General features: G+C 42.8%; 1 protein-coding gene across 2 annotated transcripts in view; it reads right to left on the reverse strand.

The window, feature by feature from the left end:
• Positions 1-438: 438 nt before the first annotated feature.
• SPSB4 (splA/ryanodine receptor domain and SOCS box containing 4) overlaps positions 439-21,546 on the reverse strand; it is a 151,747-nt gene continuing 130,639 nt past the window's right edge. For both annotated transcript variants that reach the window (XM_025215785.1, XM_006016529.3), the window contains one exon: positions 439-1,733. In XM_025215785.1, coding sequence (XP_025071570.1) covers positions 1,716-1,733 — 18 coding nt within the window. In that variant the 3' untranslated portion in view covers positions 439-1,715. The remainder of the gene's footprint in view (positions 1,734-21,546) is intronic.

Genomic DNA, 21,546 nt, shown 5'->3' on the forward strand with positions numbered 1-21,546 from the left:
CTGAGGTAATTATGGGAAAGGCACTTGGAAGACAATCCTTAATGCAAAGTGGGCAAGTTGCAACTCAGTCTTAGCATTCCCTCTGGCTATGAAATCATTTACAGCTTTGCAGATCAAATAAGTGTGTGCTTGAGAGTTTTGTATATGGGCGGTAGAAGGTTGGGCAAAAAGCACATGTTAGGTACACAGGCCAAGGATGCAAGAGACCTACCCAAAATGACTAGAACATGGTATTGGCCATACTTAAATGAACTGTATGCGCATGTGCGCATGCACGTGCATATGCGTGCACCACCACCCACCCACCCACTCACCCACACAGACACTTAAACAGAGATGTTACACAAAGGTAATAATGAAATGCAACTGAAACTCTAACTCTGTACATAATGTTATGTATATACAGTAATTAATAACAGGAACACTTTCATTTTGGACAGTAGACTTTATTAGAAATTTTCTCCCCATTCATTAGTAAATTCACATTAAAATATGCTGAAGGCAGCTCAGTTTAAACATCTGACATCCTGCCATTACAACAACTTCCAGTTTAAAAACTAGATAACTGATCAGGCAGATTACCTTGGAACACATAAGAAATGCAACTAAAGAGCAGCATCTTTAAAATGGGATGAGCCTGATAAAATGAGTGTTTCAGGTGGGGTGAGGGGGAGAGGAGAAAAAAAAAACCAACTAGTCCTTTCAAGATGAAAAACAGTTAAGCGAGGATTCTACTGACTCTAAACAGATAAATAAACAGTATCCCACACATAGGTTAAAAGGAAAACCAAGTATTTAGAGTTCATATAATGTAAAAATAAATTTGTTCAAATAAAAAGTGACACGTTTTGTAAAATGTGAATATCCTAGAATTGAGATTGTGAACATTTTGTTGTTAAAAACAGCAGAACTCTAGAGGGACTAGATTTGATCTTGGAATCAATGGGCTAAACTGACTACCTTATCTCATTTATCCAATATACACTTACAAAGTACCTTTTCCTCTCATCTAGCTTTAAATCAAGCATTACTGCTTTATACAATAATCTTTCATGGCAGGCCCTCTAACACATTGTGAGCTTGATTTTCTAAAGCACTGAGAACTCGGAATTCCAGATAAAATTTGAGAGCCGAAATCACTTAGCAACTCTGGAAATGAAGTCCTATTTTTTAAACACTGAAAATTTCACATGGTGTCATTCCTTTCACTAATATGCAGCAATCACATTACTGAAAGGATGCTTTTCTGTACAAGGATAAATCTTGGGACCAGATGTTCAGCTGGTGTTTACCAGAAGTCAATACAGGTAAGCTAACATCTGCCACGTGGACAACTGATCTAGGAGGATTCAGCCTTCGATATTATCTGAAAAGATGGCAAACAGTAGGCAACAGATAATACACAAATCTAGATCAGATCAATCTTTTCACATTCTTCAGTAGTCCCTTTAAGGTTCTGCTGTGGTTGATTAAAAAAAATATATATATTAAAAATTAAATAACACTCAAGTGTCCGCCACAAAGATTTATATTTTGCTGTAAACAATAATATCTGCCATTTGCATTGATTTAGTCCAATATGAGGCCAGAGGGGTTCTAGGCTTCTTACTGATACTGTAAATAATTTTTCAGAGACTGAGGCAAAGGTAGAGATTCTATGTCATGCAGGCGGTCTCTGCCAAGAGCAAACCGAATTGATCTTCGGCACAAGTCCATTAAAGGCAGGGGCTCCGCTGAAAAAAGGGAAGAAAAAGGATACAGAGTTAATGACTTGGCAGTTGCACTTATATTCACCATTTCTTTTGGTCATGATTAAAATACAGACCGTACATCAAATTTCTCAGGCTGTGCTTCGTAAACAGCAATCATTTCAGAAAAATAACCTGGCAAACTTGCAAAACAGTAAAAGTGAAACTGGATTTACTACCAGAAGTGGAGTCACAACTTTACTGCATATTCCACACATGATGTAGTTAAGGTAATGAATCTGACTCAGTATTCGCATCTACAAAGCATTTGCTGGTAAATAAGCAACATTCCCATTCTTTCTCAAGTTGTAGCACTGTACTGGTATTTTTTTCTGTTAAATACTGAGCTTTCTAATAATAACTGGACTTACAATCTGGTTATAGCAGTTAGGAATATTGTGCTAAATTAGAAGCTCCTAACCTTTTAAATTCCAGCTTCCTTCCATCTTTTAGGAGCTTGAAATAAAACTTAAGACTAATTGAACTTTTCAGCAAATGTTGCTTGACCCCAAAAGCTCTGCCTAACCTTTTTTCAGCAGTTACTGGAAGTAAAGACAGGAAATTCAGTCATTTTTTCCTTGTGAATAAACAAGTTTTTTGTTTTTACCCTTTTTTTTCCTTTTCTTCCTCTCAGGTGACCAGGAAAGATTTTTTAATTTCATCAATAATTCCTTTCTAGAGGTTTTGATTTTACTTTTAAGAACTGAATTAAAGTACTTTTGGAAAATAACAGATTGACTCAAAAACACTGACCTGCAATTTCCCAAACCCACTCCACTACTTTACCTTATCCTGACTTGTCAGGATTACATGCAGGGAGTAAGTAGATACTGTGGTCTTTAAACCCATTCAAATCATTAATATCTTTACTGAAACTGCAAGTATCAGTGTCCACCGTGATGACAACACTTGTGATTGATATAACAGGAACTGAACATAAGCATCAATAGATTTCAGAGGCCGCTAAGTTTCTGTCAGAAGTTATGGCTATACAATCACTGTGCCAATTTCACCCAGACAGATTTAATCACTTGAAAATGTCCAAGTTACAAAGCTGTTAAGACCCTTGAAACAATGTGGATTTTTTTTTTTATTTCCATTGAACAAAACATAGTTTAAAATATTTCTAGATTCTATCCACACAGGTAGATTAGCAACTTTTCTAGAAATCAGACAGCTGACATATTACTCAACTTTATGGTCAGTCATTACCATACAACAATTTAGTTTTAATGAGGTGTGTGTGTGCGCGCACGTGCAAAAATAAAAATATTAAACTGTTATATACCAAATAAATCAAACTACTGGTATAAATTACTGCAACTTTGTGGACTTCCTGGAATTGTAATCACTCCCACCAGGAAGAATCTGATGCATACAGTTTCACTGATGAGAAAGGCTGGATCAAGATGCATCAAGATATGAATCTTTAACCATTCTAGGATATTTTGATTGCTCTCAGATTTTGGAGATGTTCCATTGTTAAAATCGCCTTAACAGTCTTTGGTAAGTTATGATGATTGGTGGCCCACTGAACAAATAAAGCACTTAAAACTTCTGTAAATCATCAATGGCTCAAATATTTATTTTACAGATTTGTATGATGGACCTGTATAATTGATTAAATGGGATTTAATAAGCATGAAGCGAAAGAACAAAGGTAGCTACTGAATTACAGAACAATTTGCTGCATATCATTCCAGGGCCTAAAGCTTGGCAATACTACTAGGCTTGGATTGAACATATGGTATATTTTTCCAGCTAAACATATTTGAAAACATATTTCTTTGTCTAAGCAATTAGCCAGTTATGGAAATAATCCAAAATATTAATATAAATAAATTATTTCCCTATCTTTAAATGCTACACATGGATCTAGTCTTTCACTAGAGGGGCTCCAAAACATCAAATGCTACATGTTGATAAAGGAAATGCCTTTAAGTGGCTGCAACAGCTGCTAAATATCAAGTATTGAATGTATTTTTGTAACTTGAAATCTTTTCTTTTTCTTTTCCTTTCAGTCCTACAGCAGCTCAAGCTTTCATCCATATTAGAGAAGATTCATTTTAAAATACTATAGTTTGGCTTTAGAATAGTGTAAAGGAAAAGAAACCCCTCACCACTGCCATTAAAACATTTTTCCAGCTGTGCACTGGCTGGAAATTTCAAAATTAAAAAAAGCCTCTTAGGTTTTGAAACAGCCAACGTGGTCAACATAAAAATGCCCACAACTAAGAAAAATGGTAGAAGAGGTCAGAGAATATGAAATGTGGCCTAAACAGTGAGAACTAGTGTTAAATGTATATGTTTATATGGTATATATAAAAACAGACACATTTCTCTGCCTTACTTACTATGTACTGTCCAAGATGCAACCTGAAAGATTCTGGGGTCATTTGGGAGGGAAAAAACCCTAGTATGTTATCATTAGGAACCTACCAAATTTGTAATTTTATGATTTTTTCATGGAAACCATGAATTTGGTAGATCCCTGATGAAAAAGCCCAGTCTCCACAAAAAAGATGGAAAACAGCTAGCAAGAGGAGAAAGGGGGAGCGGGGGGAGGGAATGGAGCTGAAAATGGAGACAGGAAGCTCTGGCATCTTGAAGCATGGGGGGAAGGGGAAGAGATTTTTGTGACGGCATGTGGTGCCCGCCCCCTCCACCTCTGATTGACTGAGGGGCCCCAGAAGTCTTGTCTCTGCTTGGAGATTGACAGATGGCCACTGATCAATCTTCAGGGAAGGGTGGGAGGGCCTCCTACATCTGATTGGCTGAAGGGCCCTGGAAATCCTGCCCCTCCCCAGAGATTGACAAACAGCCATCTGGAAGACAGATGACTCCCAGAGCCCCTCAGCCAGAGGGGTGTGTGTGTGTGTGTGTGTGTGTGTGTGTGTGTGTGTGGGGCTGCTGTGCTCCACCAGGAAAATAATGTCCAGCACCGTGCTCGTGCTCAGAGCATAAAATTAGGGGGCAGCCCCTGAGAATTAGATAGGTCCATAGTTATCACGCAGATGAGAATAGTAGAGAACAGATTTTGGATTGTACAGTCCACATAGGGCAACTTGTTGTGCATCTATTACCTAGGTTATATTAGGGCCCACGATGCTGAACCCAGGCCCAAGGTGTGACTTCAGAGCCGCCTGATGTCAACTCTAACATTTGAAAAGTGATGAAAAAGTTATGAAATCTTACATTTTTTATTGGCATCAGGGAAAAAGGCAGGGTAGGAATCTATACATCAAGCCACTGAGTTGTTCCAAACCAGACCACAAATAACCATTCATGGCAAAAGGCTTACCTCTATCCCAATTCCATCCTTTTCATATATGAAAAATGGCTGAATGCAACAAAAATACATAAACATTATATGCTTTTATATAACTTTTTCTTCCCTTTGGGAAGAGGATGCATGTCCCTCCTTAACTGTGAGTAGCTATTTGAGCCATCCACAAAGTACACACACAGATCTTCCTTGCACAAAACAGTGAAAGTTACTAACATCCAGTTTTTAAGGAACAACTCCTTTCAGCACTAGAGGAGCCTTTGAAGTCTGTATGAATATTCTCTCTTACTTCAGGAGACAAAGAAAAGCATGCCACGTTGAAAATTTAACTATAAAAAGGGTTTGTTTGTTTTTTGCTTTTAGAAGACTCTTTACTGAAAAGAAAACTTCATTACTCCAGTGACAAACTAATGGCTTCCCCCCCACCCCCCCACCAAAATGTGCTTCTACCTCTCAAATAAAATGGTCATTAGGACAGCAACTAACATATGCATTCATCTGCAGACCTACCACCTAACTACTAGTTACTTTCAGTTGTTCTTTATATCCTATTTACATTTCTTATTTAAAGTGGCCCATAGCAGTAGTGAGCTTGAAAGTAGAATTTGTAGCCAGTGGTTTTACTGGAAGTTTCTAAACTCTACTAGTCCGGTGGGTGGCGAATTGGCTAGAGGGTCATACCCAGAGAGTTGTAAGGGATGGGTTGGGATCGACCTGGAAGGGTGTGGGCAGTGGGGTCCCGCAGGGCTCAGTCCTTGGACCGATACTCTTCCATGTTTTCATCAGCGACTTGGACAAGGGAGTGAAGTGTACTCTGTTCAAGTCTGCGGATAACACAAAACTGTGGGGAGAAGTAGACATGCCAGAGAGCAGGGAACAACTACAGGCAGACCTGGACAGGTTGGACATATGGGCACAAAACAACAGAATGCAATTCAACAAGGAGAAATGCAATTTGCTGTATCTAGGGAGGAAAAATGTCCAGCATACCTACTGCCTAAGAAATGGCATGCTTGGTGGCACGGAAGTGGAAAGGGATCTTGGAGTCCTAGTGGACTCCCAATATGAACATGAGTTGTCAGTGTGACAAAGTCATCAGGAAAGCTAATGGCACTTTATCGTGCATCAGCAGATGCATGACGAACAGAACCAAAGAGGTGATGCTTCCCCTCTATCAGGCACTGGTCAGACCGCAGTTGGAATACTGCATGTAATTTTGGACACCGCACTTCAAGAGGGATGTGGATAACCTGGAGAGGGTCCAGAGAAGGGCCACTCATATGGTTAAGGGCTTGCAGGCCAAGCCCTGTGAGGAGAGACTAGGGCACATGGACCTCTTCAGCCTCTGCAAAAGAAGGTTGAGAGGCGAGCTTGTGGCTACCTATAAGTTCATCATGGGGGCACAGAAGGGAATTGGTGAGGCTTTACTCACCAAGGCGCCCCTGGGGGTTACAAGAAATAATGGCCATAAGCTAGCAGAGAGCAGATTTAGACTAGACATTAGGAAGAACTTCTTCACAGGTAGAGTGGCCAAAGTCTGGAGTGGGCTCCCAAGGGAGGTGGTGCTCTCCCCTACCCTGCGGGTCTTCAAGAGGAGGTTAGATAGGAATCTAGCTGGGGTCATCTGAACCCAGCAGTCTTTCCTGCCTATGCAGGGGGTTGGACTCGATGATCTATTGTGGTCCCTTCCGACCCTAACATCTATGAATCTATGAATCTACTAGTGTCCTATCAATTAAAAGATAGAAATGAATTACTAAGTTCCAATATAAAATTGTAAAGAAAACACAATTCACAAGAATGGCTCTTTCAGTTTCTTAACCTGGTTGGGAATTCAATACAAAATGAGATATCCCAGTGCAATGTGGCAAACTTTTCACAGGAAACCTAAGGTTTCCTCCCAGGCTTCAACAGTACCAAGAGAAGAAAGTTTCTGTCAAAAGCTTATTCTAGTAATATGTGAGGGTGATCTTACTTCCAAAATCCTGTCATGTTTCTGATGGTGTTTGCAGGCAGCTACTCCTCAGACTGAGGGTTATTATAAAGGAACTTTTCTTAAAAGTATCTTTTCAACCATTGCCAGATGGGGAAAAGTATTTTTCAGGAAGGGAAGGCAGCTTCTCCCATTCTTCCTCGCAGTTCCACATGCTGGAACTCAGATCAGAAAGCTGCAATTTTGCATCAGCCCTATAAAAAGGTGACTACTTTAAAGTGGGCAACTAACATAAATAATAAGCTAGTTTTTTACCAAAAAAGTGCATCTAATATAGCCATTATGGGTAATGCAGCCATATACCTGTTTGTGAGCCTTCCCACCTTTTCAGATAAACTATAGACTGCTTGCTGCACACAAATCAGGAATCAAGGACATGGATGGGATGCAATGAGGCTAATGCCACTCATCTAGCACCCAACAATTTAATGTAAGTGGTGCTGAAAGTATCCTCATTTTAAAAAAGTAATTTAGCATGCAATGTGAAAGCAAATATAATACTAGATCTGTGGTTCTCAACCTTTTTAGAGTTGAGGCACCCTTCATTTGTTCTGAGCCCCCCCTGGCCCAATTTTTGTGAATTGATAGTAACCCATTTCAAAATTGAATGAATTTATTACAGTGCTTACCTCCTTAGAGGGGCTGGGTAGTGAAGGAAAGGCAACGGCTAATGATGGTCTAGCCTGACCCTGCACTTATCTCCTTGTAGCAAAAAAAGATTTTGTGGCATCCCAGGGTGTTCTAACACCCTGGCTGAGAATCACTGCACTAGACACTCACACAAAATCAGAAGTGTAACTAAAGGCATGTAGAAAAAAACAGCACCCCCTACCACCAGCTTATGCACAACCCCTGCCTAGGGTGTAGAGCTGCCCCTTATGCATCTGCACATAATATATACTCATACCACCCATATACACCCAGTAGAGACTGAAAAGCTGGTTTATTCTTGGCAAGTTGCAGTCAAAGCAGCTGACAATAATAGTAATTTCTTATGCTGACAAACATTTATTAGTTATAAGAGGATGGCTTCTGAGCCATCTCACACCAAGAAATATTACAAGGCACTAAAAATTTAGGCTATGCTTGAACACGGGAACCACATTAACGCGCACAGTTTATTCACCAAATGAGACCTTATTCATGAGATGAATATTTTTTAAACATGTACAATGTGTAATCTTTACTTGTACAATGCAATATGCTCACTGTTACATGACTTAAAAACCAACAAGTCATTTAGAAAGCAATTCATGCAGAAAGCAACTCAAAATTAGTGCTGGCTGAAAAAATATCAGACAAATTTATGAAAGTTTGTCCCTTTTATAATATTGGAATTGGAAATCTATTTAATATACAGAATTATTTCAAGTCGGGATTGCTTTTGGCTTCAAAGCATTGGTGACAAAGGGATTCCATATCCAACAATATCTGATTTGTATTAACCAAACATCTTTTCCACTAGAGTGAGGCAATTTACTGTAAAAGTCAGGTAAGAAATAATAAAATATAGAAAGCATGTTAAGTTATTGGACAGATTTGCAAACAAACACATTGTTAAATAAGGATGATGACACTCTTCTGGACCTGAAACTTGCTGTCTTAGCAATAGCACTAGAAGACTGAACAATCACCTCATTAATGAGGCAACTGCTGAATAAGTTTTCCTGTGCCAAAACTTACACTACTTGGCTGTAGAAATCACTAGGAACACAAACATTTAAAAATGGAGAATAGAAATATCTCAATACAAAATTAATGAAAATCTGGAAGGAAGAAGTCTAGAAACCTAGGAAAATATCTGGTTCACCAGGCTAGGGACAGAAGTTATATATAAACTGATTTAAGTCATAACAAACTGGTTTAAACCTGTAACAGAACAGACATTCAGTGCATATAAATGAGTTTCAAAATGGCTGAAACTGGTTTAAGATAAATTTGGTTGAATGTAGTATCAGACTTAACTGATTTGGGTCAAACTGGTTTATCAAACTTCTGTCCTAGAGCCCTTCCTTGTTCAAGTTAAATCACAGTCCCTCAGCATCCAAGCATCCTTTCCAGCCCAGAGAGTAGAGCTAGCCCTGCCCCTCTGCTCCCTTGCTGGAGTAGTGTGGGTTGGCTGACAAAGGGGTACAGGGGGCAAGCCCAGCTAGGGTCTGGGACCGGGGGGGGGGTAAACACCCCTCCCCCCCACTCAAACTTACTGCTGCCTGCCACTGTGGACTACAAATCCCAGATGCACCTGGAAGCTGAAAGAGGATGTGATGAGCAGGGATCTGGGTTTTCTGTTTCCCACAGAAAAATGAGTAAAACATGGATTCCCCCCCTTACTGGAATAAAACACAGATTTCTCATTTTAGCAGAGAAACTCGTGGATTTTACAGTTTTGCAATGAGCCCCTGGCAGCCTGGCAGAGTTCCAGCCTGCAAGGGGCTGCAGGGAGTGGGAGGAGGGCAGGCATGCAGGGGGTGCCATGTGCCTGAATATGCACATATATGCACGTGGCCACCAGGCAGCCTGGAGAGCAGCTACAGCAGGTAAGTTGTGGGGGTGGGGTTTGAGGCCCTCATAGGGAGGGAGGGAGTTGGGCAGGGCTGGGGCAGGGGGACATTTAATTTTAATAATGGATATTGGGGGTTTTATTAGAGAATTTGCAGTTTTTTATCAGGGAAAACCAGGATACCTGATGATGAGTTAACTACTTGCTTTATAGTAGGAAAGATTATACATATAATAACATTAATGTTTGTTGGATTAAAACAAAGAAGAGTAAAAAAACACCCATAAATACTGGAAATTAATTTAAGTTACAAACGTTGCATTCTACAAATTCAACCATTACCATGTTCTGGGAAGAAGAAAATTCTGCTGTGCCAGGCCATAAAGAAGGGAGTTATGATATATTCAGGTGAGAGAAGATTAAAGCCAGGATGAAGATTTCAGCAGACTTGGAGGTGATGTAGTAGAATTCAGAAGTGATATTGTACCGGAGGTAGTAGGCAGATTTACAGACAAAGTAATAGCATGGGAAGTTGAAGGAAAGTTCAGCTTCAAGGATTAGAAAAGCTATACAGTTCAAACAATATGCAAGATGGCTTATTCTATGCCTGAGCACAGAAATGTCTTGAAACCCTGCCTTGCATTTTTCCGCATCACAAGCCCTGTGCATTTTAACCTTTCAGGCAGGCATATAAACAATGGTATAAATAACATCTCTAAACTGTAACTGAAACTAAACACAAACGTATTAATTTTAATTTACAACTTTTAAAGACAAGGCACACCTATATCATCATGCCTAGGAATGCAATACAAGAGGTGTGACTGGGATGATTTGCTAGCAGAAATGTAAATAGAATGTACAGCTTTTATAAGTGACCAAAACAACAAGAGAAGAACATGCAAGAAAGATAATACAAAGTGAACCATGTTTTAACAAAGCTAACCTCTAAGGTTAAGCAGTCTTGGTCTGGAAAAAAGTAATTGATTTACTAGCCCAAATATGAATTAAATGGAAGTATTTTTCAAACATTTTTTGGAATCATTCTTCAATACTTCAATTCACTGACTGTTTGATGGCCATGTCCACACGTGGTATGGATGTTTGGTTCTTCAAGGACAAAAAGCAGCAGTACACCTTGCACTACCGTTATTTGTCCCTGGAGAACACCTGCGCCACATGCTCTACCACACAGTAAGTTATCCTGGGTGTGGTAGGGGAGGCTGGGCCCAGTACTGGGCTGGCCTCAGCAGCCTTACCTGGGCCCCTGGGGGCCTTCTGGGGCTGCAGCAGTAGCAATTATGCCACGTGGAGCCTGGCCAGCAGCTGCAGTGTGGCTCTGGGTGGTCCGGCTCCGTTTTTGAGCAGCGTGTGTTGCCTGTGCTTATGCCGCTCCACTTTTTTTCTCCACTGGTTTTTTTAACTCCTGGATATCCAGGGGTCAAAAAAAACCGCTCTGTACTGCTTCCTTGCAGTGCAAAGAACAACTGGACATGCAGTACATGGCACCACAGAGGTGTCTGCATTGCCACATACTAGACAGCCGCACATGTGGACATGGCCAGAGTTATTTTCATGTCAGATTAAGGATTTTCCTATTGGTTGGATGAGAGCACACAAGTGATAATCTATGGAAAATGTTCATAAAACTTTCAATTAAAAAACAAATCTGCTGGCATATTCTAAGTGGAGCTGGCAATGCCACCTTGAAGTAAATTTGCTCAACTCTTCCTATTATAAGTTCTTGTTTACTGTCACCTATCACGTGGTCAAAACTAACACATTTGGCTGACATTTCACAAAACAGATGTCAAGTGATCCCACTCAATCCCCTCCACTCCTGCCCTTATTTTGTTGATTTATGTTTCTGTTTGTTTGTTAGCTTTTGGAAGGTTTCAGCAAAAATAGCTCAGCCATTTCTAAAAAAATTGAGACTAGGGAAAAATGTTTACCCATTTTAAAGACTATTTTACAACTATTTAAAATACTCTAGCCTCACTATTTTGCAGCAGGGATGTGAAATATTATGGAGGTTGGCAGGGATGTGCCTTTTGTTGTTCTGGGTAACAGCACACATAATTTAGCCAAGTCATAAGCCTTTAGTGAAGGTGCGGGAGGAAGTCTCTGACTGCACATGTTCAGCAAAGCTTGTTAAGTGTTTGGCAGCTAAGTTCTCCCAAGATTTAGTCTACACTAAGCATTGTCCAACTGTTCCAAGGGCTGGAGAAGCTGAGCAGGACTTCTCTTGCAGTTGTTCTTCCTGGCCCATGCGAGTTGAGAGGAGGTGGACTGGAACTGAGAACTATGCACTCAATCCCCTCCTCTTGCTGGCATGTAGGAAGTCTGGAGGAGAGAAAGCAGTCTCATCAGGACACAGCAGTACAGAGGAAATAGATCAAGACAAGGAGTTGTAGCTGGAACATAGATAGCACTGTGCTTCAGCCATATCTCTTCCATTCCTGCCAACATACTGCTTGTTTTGGGCTGATTAAGAAAAAGGTAATAGGGCTAGGTACTAGTCTTGCAACGGCTGAGGACATTCATTTCATGCTGGGAGGGTTCATTTGGCCACACCAAGCTTTATGTCTCCTATGTGCCTCAGACTATATAAAACAAGCAAGGTTCTTTGGGCAGATGTGATATCTTTCATTAAACTGTTGCCCTGTGTGGTCAGGCCAACTCTCAGGATCTCAATATTGTGTTGTTAGACAGGAGGCTGTGTGACACAACTGCACATATACAAACACACAAATCAATTAGGAGCACACACACACACACACACACACACTATCAGCTCAGGCACATATACATCCAAACCAGCCTAGGCACATGCATGCTATCACCAATTCAAGCACATACACACTACGCACTAAAAATTAGACAAAAATCAATTGTCAATACCCACACACTCAGTACACATACAAAGATCACTAATTCGTATATCATGCACACAATGATATATATACAAACACACACACATACTCACCAGTTCGCACACATACAACCCACCTACACATACACACAGTTAAGTTCCTAACTTGGATGGTACAGTGTGTATGTGTGTGCTTGGGGTACCTGGGATACTTGGGGGAAGGTTAAGGTGAGAGAGAGAGAGTTAAAGCATAGGGAGGGAAAGTTGCCAGAACCGGGATTAGAACCAGTGGACTAGAGAGAAGCTGGCTGAGGAACTGAGGCTTGGGTTTACTTAGGATCAAGTGGACCCAGGGTTACTCAAGGTCACTGGTGCACGGGCAGGGGGGAGGAAGGAGAAAAAGAAAAAAAAAGAAGAAGCCTGGTGGCAAGGAGGAGACAGCCAGGAAAGAGAGAGAGACAGAAACCTGGGAGCTTGGGGCTCGAAACTGAGGCAAACAGCTGAGAGATTTGGGGGGGGGCAGATAAGTGGTGGCAAGGAGGAGACAGCCAGGAAAGAGAGAGAGACAGAAACCTGGGAGCTTGGGGCTCGAAACTGAGGCAAACAGCTGAGAGATTTGGGGGGGGGCAGATAAGTGGTGGCAAGGAGGAGACAGCCAGGAAAGAGAGAGAGACAGAAACCTGGGAGCTTGGGGCTCGAAACTGAGGCAAACAGCTGAGAGATTTGGGGGGGGGCAGATAAGTGGTGGCAAGGAGGAGACAGCCAGGAAAGAGAGAGAGACAGAAACCTGGGAGCTTGGGGCTCGAAACTGAGGCAAACAGCTGAGAGATTTGGGGGGGGGCAGATAAGTGGTGGCAAGGAGGAGACAGCCAGGAAAGAAACTGAGGCAGAAACCTGGTTGCTCAGGGGAAAAGGCAGTTGGGATAATACAGTGGCAAAGAAACAGGGGGTTTGGAGGCAGAGAGGAGCTCAGGACAGGTGTTGGAGGTGGCAGTGAGTCAGAAGCAGGAGGGAGAGAAATGAGACAGAAGTTAGAGGGGCAAGGAGCAGAGATTGGAGCAGGGCTGGACTGTAGTAAAGCAAACCCAACTCAGGGGTTCAAATAACAGGTTTATTAAACCGACAACATACTACACAGCCCAATGAAGTTATTGGCTCACACACACACGCACAATGGCAGCAGGAGAGACTCAGTGGAAGGGTTGGAGTCCAGGTAGAGAAGAGAAGCAGAGTCCAAGTCCTTGGTTGAAGAGAGGGTGGGGGTGATAGCTACCTATCCAGGCTGGAAAGAAGTCCTTGTCCAGTAGGTGTTGTCCAGAGGGGGGCCACCGACAGGGCCTCTGGGTGGATAGGTGGTGTGGCATGGTGCTGGTCCAGATGGAGAGGGCATCTCAAAGAGTCAGTCTTCACTACCCATTTTTATGGGGCAGACTTCCTCTGATCTCCTATGGGGAGGGCCTGTCTAGGCAAGGTCAGTCCTGTTCTAGAGGGCTCCAGGTATTCTTACTGAGCATGTGCAGCCTGGCACAATGGTGGGTTGCCTCATCTTTTGTTTCTTGAATGCTGAGGGTAGTTTCAAGGGCTGGGTCATTGGTCCAGGTATTGGTGTTGATGGTTTGGTCATTCAGAGGGAGCTAATTTTAGACCTACTGCCATTGTCTCTCAAGCACCCTCATTCATCCCCATTCATTCAGGAACCAAGTTACATAGGAGGAGTAGGTGTGAGTCATGGGTTACACAACCGGGCATGGGGATAAGATGGAGGCTTGACATAACTTATGCTAACTTACATATATAGGCCTAAAACAGTAATCACACAATGTAAAAGCAGTAAAAAATAAATAAACAAATAAATAAAAATCAACACAAACATAATAATTATCACTTATAAAACAGTAGATATCTATATCAAAATAGCAGGGCACTTATTTGCAAAGAGGGGAGAGAAAAATAAAATGTACTACCTAAAATAAAATGTTAAAGCTTATCCTACATCTTAGCTTACTTATACTTATCTATAGGGAACAGAGAGGGAAAGAAGGTCAGAAATGGTTGGGGAATGGGAGGGAATGCATTTTAAAATAAATCAAAAAAATAAAAACTGGGGGTTTTGCTACAAAACAAATTATTGCTCCTTAGACCCATGTCCTTAGACCAGGGACACAAAATTATTTTGGGCAGAGGGCCACTTAACGTGTTTTGATGAGCTGTCAAGGGCTGTATAAGTAGCTCTGCCCCTTGACAGTTGCTCTGCCCCCGGTCACCACCCCCCCCACCTCCAACCCCTGATCTTTGCCACTGGAAGTCCCTCCCCTTCCCTCTGGAAATACTCCTTTCGTGGGGGAAGGGGGAGTACCATTTTAGAACCAGAAAAAAAAACAAATTAAAAAACCAAATCAAAACAAACCAAACACCTACTATAAAATATTTTAATTTTATTACAAAAATATTGTCATTCGTGTTTGCATACTGTATATAGAAGTGACTGCATAATAACTCAAATAAATGCTTAGTTTTGTAGATTGTGGGGGGCGTGGTTGGGGTATGCGTGTGTGATATGGTGTGGGGGTGTGGCAGGGTGTGTGAGGGGGTGTGGCTGTGTGGGGGGCACAGGGTACGTTTGGGGGTTGCATATATGTAAGGGGTTGTGGGGGAAGGGTGCGGGTGTGTTGTGTTTGTGGGGTGTGAGGGAGAGTGGGGGTGTGTGGGGACACTCAGGGCGCGGTTGCCTTTCCCTCCTGTGCCATGCATCCCCAGCAGGGAAGGCAGCTGACTCTAACATGTAGGGCTTCCCTCCCATTCTGCATGAGTGTAGGGGTTGTGCATGCATGGTAGGGAGCGCCGGCGATAGAGAGACTGCCCAGTAGAGGCTGTGCCTCTCACCATGATGTTCAGCACTGGCCAGAGCTGCACCCCACTGGGCACCACTGCCGTAAGTGCCCTCACCTGCTGCTGCTGCCACTGCCTGCTGGGGTTGCACACCATGGGGGAGGGTGTCGAGGGGTCCCCATACCCCCCTACCCTCCCTCACACCCACATGCTGCCCACCTGAGCTCCATGCTGCTGCTGCCCAGCTGGGTACAAGCTCCACACTGTCACCAGTCCCAGCCCCATGCTCTGTACTCCTACCCAGCTGCAGCTCAGGCCCCACCCCTGCTGCTTCCCCACCTTCTGCCTGGAGCCAGCAGCAGACTGGGGAAGCAGAGCAGGTCCCAGGGGGGCTGCAGCAGTGGCCCCACCTGGAAACTGCCTGCTGGCCAGGTTGAGCTCTTCTGCCCATGAGGGTGGGAGCCAGGTACAATAGGGTATGTTTGGGAGAGTGTGTACACATAGGCACCTTGCTCCCATCCTCATGGGCAGAAGGGCTGGGTGAGATACAATTTGTATGTGGGTACTGCATGCTAGATGAAAGTGCCTGGCAGGCTGGATCCAGCCCACAGGCCATAGTTTGACTGTCCCTGCCTTAGACCAACATGGCTACAGCCAACAACCCCTCAGACTGTAGAAACGGCCTAGGCCACTATCCTGCTGAGTTCATAGGCACAATGGATTTATGGATCACTGGCATTGACCATGGTAGGAGTGAGATGACACTTTTTCTGGGACAGGGAGTGGTTGTTTCAATGACTAAAGTTTGAGTTGGTTAGTTCCCAATGTCTTCTTCCTGTGCCATCCATCCCTCTATTCAAGCATCTTCTCCACAGCAGTCAGTATGAAGTAAAAACAAGTCTTTAAAGAGCAATTTCATGTTGAAAATGTCTCTAACATACTATTATAGGTCTCTACTTATTGAGTATTATGGATTCACCATCAAATGGACTCCATCTAAAAAAGGTCTTCCCCCTCCTTCCCTACCTGCCAGCTGGCTAATGAGGTTGCACAGGTATAAATGAAAATATCCCTTGGCCCATAGAAGCTTTATTGCTGGCAATGAGACATGAGCAGGAAAGGCTCCAGCTTGATTTTCAGATCCCCAGGTGAGTTTGCAAGGCTGACAATTAAGAAGCATTACTTCTGAGAAGTTCCATTACTTGCCAAATAAGCAATTCATTCACTTCCCTAGATGCAGATGCAATCCCCATTGGTACAGTGAGTTTTCAGAGTACAGCAACAAAGGTGCTGCATTCATGCAAGTGCCCTTACAATTAAGGAACAGAAGGAATAGATTTTGATTAATATACAGTAGAATGCCAAATACCGTCCAATCATCCCACACTGTTTCATGATGTGTGGTTAATCAAAAAGCAGAGTCTCCATTGTGCAGATCTCCATCTGCATCAATACTGAATTCAAAATCAATTGATTTCTATTCATGCTACATTAACCCAGTTAATAAAATATTTTATAATACAGTATATTTTTTGTTACACTGAGTTTTCAATTGTGTTTTGGGAGGATACTGATCAACCACATTTTCCTGACTTCAAAGTGCAGTTGTTTGGCATTCTATTGTAATAATTCTTATATTGGGTGTGTGGCGGGCCAGTAGGGGGGGCTCCTGCGTTGAGCAACCCACCTCACTGCACCCGACCACCTTCCATGCTCTGAGTGCCTCCCTGGGGGCGCCTCACATCTGGCCGACCCCCTTCCTGGAGCATACCCACTAGCCTGGGGGTTCCACTGCCACCACCCAGGGCTGGGCTTGATTCTGGCTCTGTGCACCCTGGGAAACACAGGCCTAGTAGCCCTCGAGGGTACTTGACTCACTTCAAGCACTTGGGGGTGCTTCTCTCAGTCATAAGCACAAGTAGTGGTCTCCCTTAGTTAGCCGCACCAAGGGAACCCCAAGGCATAATCTAGACCCACACCCAATAAGTCTCCCACACTAGATACAAAGGAGAACTTTATTGGTTACAAGAGGTAAGGTTGGAATAGGGTACAGAGTTGAGTAGTATTAGAGAAATCCCATAGAGCAAACAGGGTGGCTGGAGTAGCCTTTGATCATGCATCTGAGTTGCTGCAAGCTATATATCTAGTTAGATCTCAGGTAGATTACTCATAAGTAGCATCCAGAGGCAGGTGGAGATTCCCTCTGGAGGCAGGCAGTTCCTTGATCATGAGTTTTGAGAGAGAGAGCAAGTTTCAGATGGTTCGGTTCGGTTCAGCTCTTCTCTCTCTCTCTCTCTCTCTCTCTCTCTCTCTCTCTGAGTCTTCCTCATGGCTGCTGCCCCTTCCTCTGGGGCAGTCCTTAAACTTATATAGCCCTTGTGACCTCGTTTACCTGGTCCAATGGAGGCCAGCACCTGTTGGCTGTCAGCCAATCAATTTGAAATGCATCACTAGTTGCTGGGCAGACTGGCAGTTCCTAGCTCCTCAGGGAGTAAGCCCCTCACCCAGGTATGTGATGCCAGTCAGGTAGGCAGAGGGAGCAGGTTTGCCCCCTCCCTCAGGAATGTATCCAGCTCAGGTTACCTAAAGAGATAGGGTACGGTGTGTATCCTCTGCTGGGCCCATCCTAACCAAATTGTCACAGAGCAGTTTTGGGGGAGAAACAGAGGTGGCCTTCTGCCACAGGGTGTTTTCATAGCTTCCTAAAGTGCATCAGCAAGTAACTGTCTACTCAACTATTGCAAATTTTTTACACCTTAAAAATATATTTAAAAAGACTAAAGTTACCAGAGGTAATATATGTATAATATGGTATATTAACATTCTTTTAAACAATTTTTACGCTATCAATAAGAGTTTTTACTAATAGACAGAAAAAGTGGCTTCTACAACAAACATCTTACAATCTAAGACAACATACCCGCCAACTTTTCCAAAAGAAAGAAAAGATTGTAGACTGGGACATGAAAAGGATTGAAGATTGGAAAAACGTTCTTTTTAATGTATTTTTGTTATTTAAATGTCAGCAACATATTGCAGAGATGCACACGATAAAATTCAAAAGCACTTATAATTACTTTGCTTTATGTTTGACAAAATACAATTGATAAAAAAAAATAGGAAACTTAAAAACTACAGGAATCTAACTGTTTAGTCTATGAAAAATGCTATGATTAATAGCAGAGAGTCATTCTTATTTTTAGCATTCCAGTGTTCTGCAACTTGTTAAAATAGATGTTACTTTCTTAGGTATTGCAAGATATACCGCACAGACCTTAAGAAACTGATGAAATGGTTTGCAACTAGAGGAAAAACATACTGGGGGCAGGGGAATGCCATATATTCTCCTGTTCCTCTGGGCCAAGTACATGAGCCAGATCTGCAAACTGGCAACTGGGGCAGAGATAAAAACAGCCTGCTTTGTAGAATACTATGTAGGGCACCTGCTGAGATGTTGGCAGGTAGACATGCTGCCCAACAGGAAGCTGAGGACCATGAAGCAGCCATGGTTCTACAAGGTCTTAAACATTTTCTGGAGCAAGTATGACCTGCTCAAAGAAACCCCTGAAACCATGACCAACCACCACAAGATGCAGAAGGCAGTCAGAGCCAAAGGCAGACTGTCACCTGTGGACCTGCTCCCGAGCAACAGCTGCAAGGCCATTTGAGAGTGAATCTTCTCTAAGGGCCTATAGAAAGACCACAGGGACTTGAACTGGCAAGCAGCCCACTGGGCAGAGAAGCCAAGCCAACTTCACAAGGGAAATCTGTCAACGGAAAGCAGAGACAATCCACCACCTCCTCTGGGTCTGCCCATACACCAAGGTGGTGTGGAAAAAAAGTAAACCATCTCTGCTGAGTGGTGGCGGGTCAAAACCATGACCAGAGAGGCAGTCCTGCATGGACACCTGACCAAACAACAGGGGTCCCCATCAGCCTGCTTCAACCAGTTCGTCTCCTGCATCAGGAGTGCACTATGCAAGACCAGGAATCTTCTGATGTACTGAGACACAAAGCTCTCAGTCAAGGCCTGTATTAAAATGGGACTGAGTGAACTGCAGACATGCTACCAGAAGACAGTAAGAGAGGACAGCAAAGAGGCAAAAAAGATCATCTGGCAGAGTAACCACTTGTACAGTGTTAAAAAACACCCCCTCTCATGAAGAGAGCAGTGACAACATGGAAGAAGTTAGGGACAGCAAAAAAGAAAGTGGATTAAGCAATGAGGACAGCAGAGGAAAAGGAGATGACAAGGACAGCGGCAGCAATAACAGAAACAGTAACAGCAACATGGACTAATGACCAAAGACTAAAGAAAGGAACAGATGGCAGAGGCAGGCCACCGCAATTCTAATGATGAAGGGAATGTGGATGGGTCCGAGGGTGTGCAGGGGTAAGAACAGTAATGGGTGTATGGGTGCGCAAATTGTAACAGGTGCACAGGAGCTTGTATTGTAATGGGTATGTGATACTGTAATGGTGACCATGCTGGAAAGGTGTAGTGTACGTATATCTACCTATATAAAAAAATATATTTTTGCAAAAAAAATTCCTGTTGGCTCACAAGGGCTTGTATGTAGGATCTCAGCCTCTTGTGGGCCAAAATCACCTTGATTGGCATAGTGTAGTTAAGAGGGGAGACTTGTCCAATACACTGCAGGCAGGCCCCCTGGGAGAGTCTACTACAGCCTCCCAATGGGAAAATCTTGGCTACATACTTTATTTTTTTATAGAGATAGGGGATTTCTCCCTAGCTTGCTCCAAAGCCTTTAGGTTTGGGGCCTGCACGTAGGATGCCTGCCATGGATTTTGGAGTATCTGAAGCCCCAGGCTGAAAACTCTGGGAGGGAGGATTTTTGCTGGTAGTAGCGCCACACAGACTTGAAAGACTGAGCTCTGCTCAGTCAATAGAATTTGGAACTGATTTAGCTAATTTGGCCTAACACACAAAATAAAATTAAAAAAAAAGAAAAAGGAGAATATCTTTTTTGCAAGGGTTGTATTATCCTATGGGTTGCACTAGGAGAGATGGAAACTCAACTGCACAGTTTTGTGGCAATGGGGGACTGCTTTCTTGTAAGCAACTTTCTTTCCCTTTGTTTTGTATCTCAGTTCACTTTTATCTTCTCCAATGTGATTTTTCATGTGAAATTTTCTGAAATCACAAATCATTAGTCTTTTCTGATTTCTCATTATCATCTGTGGTCTTTATTTCCCTGGGTTGTGTTTTCTAATAATGTAATCATAGGACCTACTGTTATACTCGGTTCTAGGAATGAAAGATCAAGTTGCATCATAGCTGCTCTTCTGTAAACGTCAGGGATTGGGTAGTACAGTGTCAACATGGCCATTTGCAGTAAAATAAGAGTAAAATGAGTGTAAAGTACAAAAGAAAGCCTGTGATGTTATATTGTATATAATTTGCATGACTTCTGCTCTTTTCCCCATGCCCATCCTTGAATTATTTTATTAAAAAAAAAAAAAAATCAATATCTAACCTGATAAAACCAATAATGGAGTGTGGATATAAAATCTTCCAGTGACAAACTTTTTGAAAGCTGGGCATTTTAAAATTAGAGCAAAAACCTGAAGATTCTGGAAACTTTCTTCACCTGAAAAAAAAATCAAACATATCTTCACCCTCGAAGCAATTGCTGATGTCACGCAAATGTTAAATTCTTCTCTCTGGATAGAAGTCTCATTTTTTACACGTATCTTAATTTGTTCACTTACAGGTACAGTTTGAGTTATTCATCTGGCTCTCCCTAAGGTAACCCCCATGCTTAGAAAAAGGTCAATGTTTTTATGTAACTTGCTTTATTGACGTACTCTTAACATACAAAAGCAGGACTATACATTGTTTAGTACTGCTTTTCAGTAGCTTCAGAATGTGCGGGCCTACTCCCGATCCCATCCATGTCGCCATGTGCGGGCCAGGAGCGATCCGGGCCCTTTTTCGCTCCGCGCGGGCTGTGGCCAGCAGCCCGGGCACGCTGGATCGGACAGAACGGGCGACACGCTAGAATTAGGCACGGACGCGTAATGGTTGATTCAAGATTGTTTACTTACACCGAAGATGGTCGCGGTGTAGGCTGGACAGTTTCCCAGGCACAGCTCTGATTAAATCCTTGTTTGAGGACTACGACAAGCTCGGGTCTCTCTCACGAAGTTTGCTAGGCTCCGTGGATCCTTTTATTCACTCACTCACACGAAGTTTGCTAGGCTCCGTGGGTCCTTTTGCGCGCAGGGAGAGGGATACGTCGAGGATTGCGAATGGCGACGGGGAGAGGCTAGAGGCTGATCAGACCTCTGTTGCCT

The sequence above is a fragment of the Alligator sinensis genome, unplaced genomic scaffold (genome assembly GCF_000455745.1).
Source record: "Alligator sinensis unplaced genomic scaffold, ASM45574v1 scaffold187_1, whole genome shotgun sequence".
Taxonomy (NCBI): Eukaryota; Metazoa; Chordata; order Crocodylia; family Alligatoridae; genus Alligator; species Alligator sinensis.